The 1,043-nt window shown below is 60.9% G+C and overlaps 1 protein-coding gene across 1 annotated transcript; it reads left to right on the top strand.

Moving 5' to 3' along the window:
• LOC130573452 (tyrosine-protein phosphatase non-receptor type substrate 1-like) lies at nt 1–720 on the top strand (the record flags this gene model as incomplete). The annotated part of the gene is made up of 2 exons (XM_057365888.1): nt 1–325; nt 477–720. Coding segments are annotated over 2 exons (525 nt in total), but the record flags the coding sequence as incomplete, so codon positions are not given.
• Nucleotides 721–1,043: the final 323 nt, after the last annotated feature.

Below are 1,043 nucleotides of genomic sequence, written 5' to 3'. Positions count from 1 at the left end.
GCTGAGCTGAGCCCTGTTGATGTGAACAAGACCGTGACCTTCACCTGCCACGTGAAGGAGTTTTACCCAGCAAACGTGGCTGTTTCCTGGCTGGAGAACGGGAAGGAGATAAAGGTGGAGAACGTCTCCCGGCTGTCAGAGCTCTCCCGGGGCTTGTTTGAGCTCAGAAGCCAGGTGGAGTTGCAAGCGACGGAGGAGAGAAACGGGTCCTTGGTCATCTGCCGGGTGGTGCACGATGGTCAGGCCCCTGTGTACGACTCAGCCATCCTGTGGATCTCCAACCCAGCCCAGGGGGAACTGAGCAAGGGCTTCCAGATGGACAAGGGTGCGTCAGAGCTGGGTTGGGGTGCCTGCCAGGGTGGCTGTGTGGTGTCACCCCCTGAGGAAGCTCAAAGTCCCAGGAAAGGCTCTCTGCAGAGGGGTTTGAATGCCTGTCCCTGAGTCCTGATCACTCATGTTCTCTGTCCCCACTGCAGGTGCAAACCTTCCATCCAGCCTCATCCTCCTGTGCCTTGGTATCCTGCTGGAGAAGGGCCTCCTCGGYGGGCTCCTCTTCTTCCTCTTCAAGCTCATGGACAAGAAAGCATCAGAGATGTTGCCCTGTCCCACTCCATCTCAGTCCCTGGCTCCYCCAGTCGGGTCCCAGCGCTTGGCCACTGCCAGCAGTGTCATGTGAACCTGGAAATAAAYGAAACAGGATGCAGAGGCTGCCGTRGGCTGCTCCACACCKCYGGTCCCGGRCWCGCAGCTCYRTTCTGCAGCTCGGTGCTGCTCWTCCCCGGTGCTGCACACATGGTGCTCGGTGCCCGGTGCTTGTGCTGCCCACTTTAGTGCTCGGTGCTGCCCATCCCGGTGCCTGGTTCCCGGTTTTCGGTGCCCAGGGCTCAATGCTGCCAGTCCCAGTGCCCRGTACCCAGTGCTGGGTGCTGCCCATGCTGGTGCTCAGTGCCCGGAGCTGCCCATCCCAATGGCCGGTGTCCACTACCCGGTGCTCGGCACTCAGTGCTTGGTACTCGGTACCCAGTGCTCGGTGCTGGCCATCC

The sequence above is a fragment of the Malurus melanocephalus genome, unplaced genomic scaffold (assembly GCF_030028575.1).
Source record: "Malurus melanocephalus ecotype Western Australia unplaced genomic scaffold, MMel_1.1 scaffold_59, whole genome shotgun sequence".
Classification (NCBI taxonomy): domain Eukaryota; kingdom Metazoa; phylum Chordata; class Aves; order Passeriformes; family Maluridae; genus Malurus; species Malurus melanocephalus.
The sequence above is the reverse complement of the archived record's forward strand: the minus strand, read 5'-3'. Positions and strand labels throughout refer to the sequence as shown.